Genomic DNA, 2523 nt, shown 5'->3' with positions numbered 1-2523 from the left:
ACTTAGAAGGCCTCAGGCACATGGGCAACTTTTTAGCTTTTCCCCTTGCCTTGCCCCCTCCCCCTCTCCCCCCAAGTCTTAATTCTTTTTTTTTTTTGGGGGGGGGGGGAAGAGGCAATTTTATTTTTTAATTTCATGCTTGAAATTCACAAATGTACATGAAGTACTATGTAAACTTTAGGATAGCATTATTTGACTTGAGCAATCACCTCAATCTAAGTTTAACTGGGGAAATACAATTTGGCCATTCTGCTTTAAAATGTCAAAAAGCCAAATTAGAATAGGGCACTTAATAATTTTTAAATTGAGTCTCCCATACAGATTTGTAAGTTAATGTTGGATTAATTTATATTTAGGTAAAACGCGTTATCAAGATATTATGCAAGAAATTACATCTTTTGCATTAATGGTCCCCTGGGTTGCACTTGGACTAGTAACAAAATATATACTGACATCATACACTAAACTATATTCATATTATAGATTACAAAAATTATTGAAAGCCAGAATGAATCTTTAGGGTTGGAGGGACCTTTAATAGTTTAATCTTTGGGCTTAAGAAAGAAAAATTAGTCCCATACTGCATCTCACATCTCTTAAAAATAGGAAGTGTTTTAGCAGCTTAAAACCTTTAGTTATATAAAACTTATTACACTAGGATTTACTTTGAAATATAGTTTACAACCAGACCAATTATACATACACTGGCACTTTAGCACAAGGGCAAACTTTTAAAAACAATTTGTTTTGGACCTTTAAAATCAGGCCATAGTATAAAAACAGAGTCCATGGTCTTACATTCAGCAAATTCATACTAAAATATTCCATTTTTGTAGGATAAATGCCAACAAAACTTTACATATGCTACAAGTTTATTACATATATTTACATGGCTCTTTCCTAAGGTACTTAAAACTTTCACATTATACAGCTCCCCACTTCAAGTAAGCTTTGCAGGGAATGATTTGAGACCAGATCACTGTCAGAATAGCTTATGCAGTGCTGTAATACAAAAACGTATTTTGAAAGCTACTCAATGACCACCAAATACTGTTTCTGTAAGAAATGGTTTTGGTGCATTAGTTGGCAGACACCCACTGCATGAAACAAACGGCCATTGGGATATATGGTCTCATCTAAATTAGATAGCCCCTAGTGCCCTTTTCCACATTTCACCAGCATAGTTTTACAAAAATGCAACTATTCTCTAAGAAAAACTCATATTTTCTTTTTGGCAGTGCATTGGGTTGTTGTCATATTCCTGGTTTGGGTGTTTCTAGGACTTTAAACTGTTAAATATTCAACTACTCCAATCCCTGTAGGTCTTAACTGGATGCTTATAATCAGATTCACTAGCTTCCAACAAGTAAAACTACTGATCCATGAATGATAATCTTAAATTAGTATTTGTGCCCAGCAGACCATAGGAAAAGTTGATTACCATTCCCCAAATCTAAATTTGACAGGTTTCATTTAAGAGTTACTCAATTGAGAACACAATATCCAGTACAATTCTCAATAATTTAGTTATTTCAAGTTGCACTGATACTACCATTACATCACAGTGCACACTATACGTAAAACAGTTAAGATGAAATCTAATGTTTTCTACATTAATTAGCAATTTTACAGATTAATTCCCTAGTGAATTTGGTCTGAAACAACTGACAACTACCCTTAAATAGAACTAAATTTAAACATTAGTATTTTATCTTATTTTATACCTGTACTTTAAGTAAGGTTTTAAGTTGAAATGTCATTATTTCCTTATCAGAAGGATTAAAGGAAACTGGAACCCAGTGGCTTGGTGGTTTAGGAAGAACACTTGGTGATGGTGGCTCACTAAACTTGGCTCCAGCGTAGTTCTGATTAGTTTGAGACTTAAAAAGTAAAGTGGGACTTGATAAGCTAGAGTTCCAGTTTTGATTATTTGGAAAATTTTTGTTCTTCCCCCCATTTTGCATGGCCTGCCGTGCAGCTGCTGAGGAGGTGTAAGTGTGTCCTCTTTCTTTTTTCTTGTGAACAATCTTCATTTGGGAATTCTGATCCTTGGTCTTCTGTCTGTTAAGCTGTTGCTGGTTCTTACTAACGTTTCTCGACTGAGGGGCTGGAATGTTATACCTCTCTCCGCCACCCATCTTCAGCTTCTTTGTCACCTTTCAGTCTGCTTTTCGGATCGCAGGATTTCCACCACCTGTCCCCTTCCTTGCTGCCAAGCCCAGGGTAAGAGATGTTGCTTTCTGCCGGATCCTTTCCTTTGTCTCAATACAGAAGTTTTCATGGGCCGATCTGCCGAGTTCAGCCTAGGAGCTGAGGCCAACATCGGAGTCTCCTCAGCACACAAGCTTGAGAGAAGTCCTCGGCGTCCGGACTCGACCTCCTCCTTCCGCCTCTACCCCCAAGTCTTAATTCTAGCCACTCTGATCCACCTCCTTTCAGCTTCCTGTTTCCTGTCTCTGCTCACAAGGTTCGCTCTGTCTGGAGCTCACACCCCCAACCTGGGGGGGGAATCTCCGGTCATCT

The 2523-nt window shown here is 38.0% G+C and overlaps 1 protein-coding gene across 1 annotated transcript; it reads right to left on the bottom strand.

Moving 5' to 3' along the window:
* Positions 1-515: 515 nt before the first annotated feature.
* On the bottom strand, positions 516-2272 carry LOC144288071 (proline-rich nuclear receptor coactivator 2). Its single transcript, XM_077855702.1, has one exon. The coding sequence runs from the start codon at positions 2136-2138 to the stop codon at positions 1719-1721; it is 420 nt and encodes a 139-aa protein (XP_077711828.1). The 5' UTR covers positions 2139-2272; the 3' UTR covers positions 516-1718.
* Positions 2273-2523: the final 251 nt, after the last annotated feature.

This window comes from Canis aureus, chromosome 17 (assembly GCF_053574225.1).
Source record: "Canis aureus isolate CA01 chromosome 17, VMU_Caureus_v.1.0, whole genome shotgun sequence".
Lineage (NCBI taxonomy): Eukaryota > Metazoa > Chordata > Mammalia > Carnivora > Canidae > Canis > Canis aureus.
The sequence above is the reverse complement of the archived record's forward strand: the minus strand, read 5'-3'. Positions and strand labels throughout refer to the sequence as shown.

Excerpts from the sequence above, each read along its gene's own strand:
- LOC144288071 (XM_077855702.1), bottom strand. The coding sequence starts at position 2,138 with ATGGGTGGCGGAGAGAGGTATAACATTCCAGCCCCTCAGTCGAGAAAC.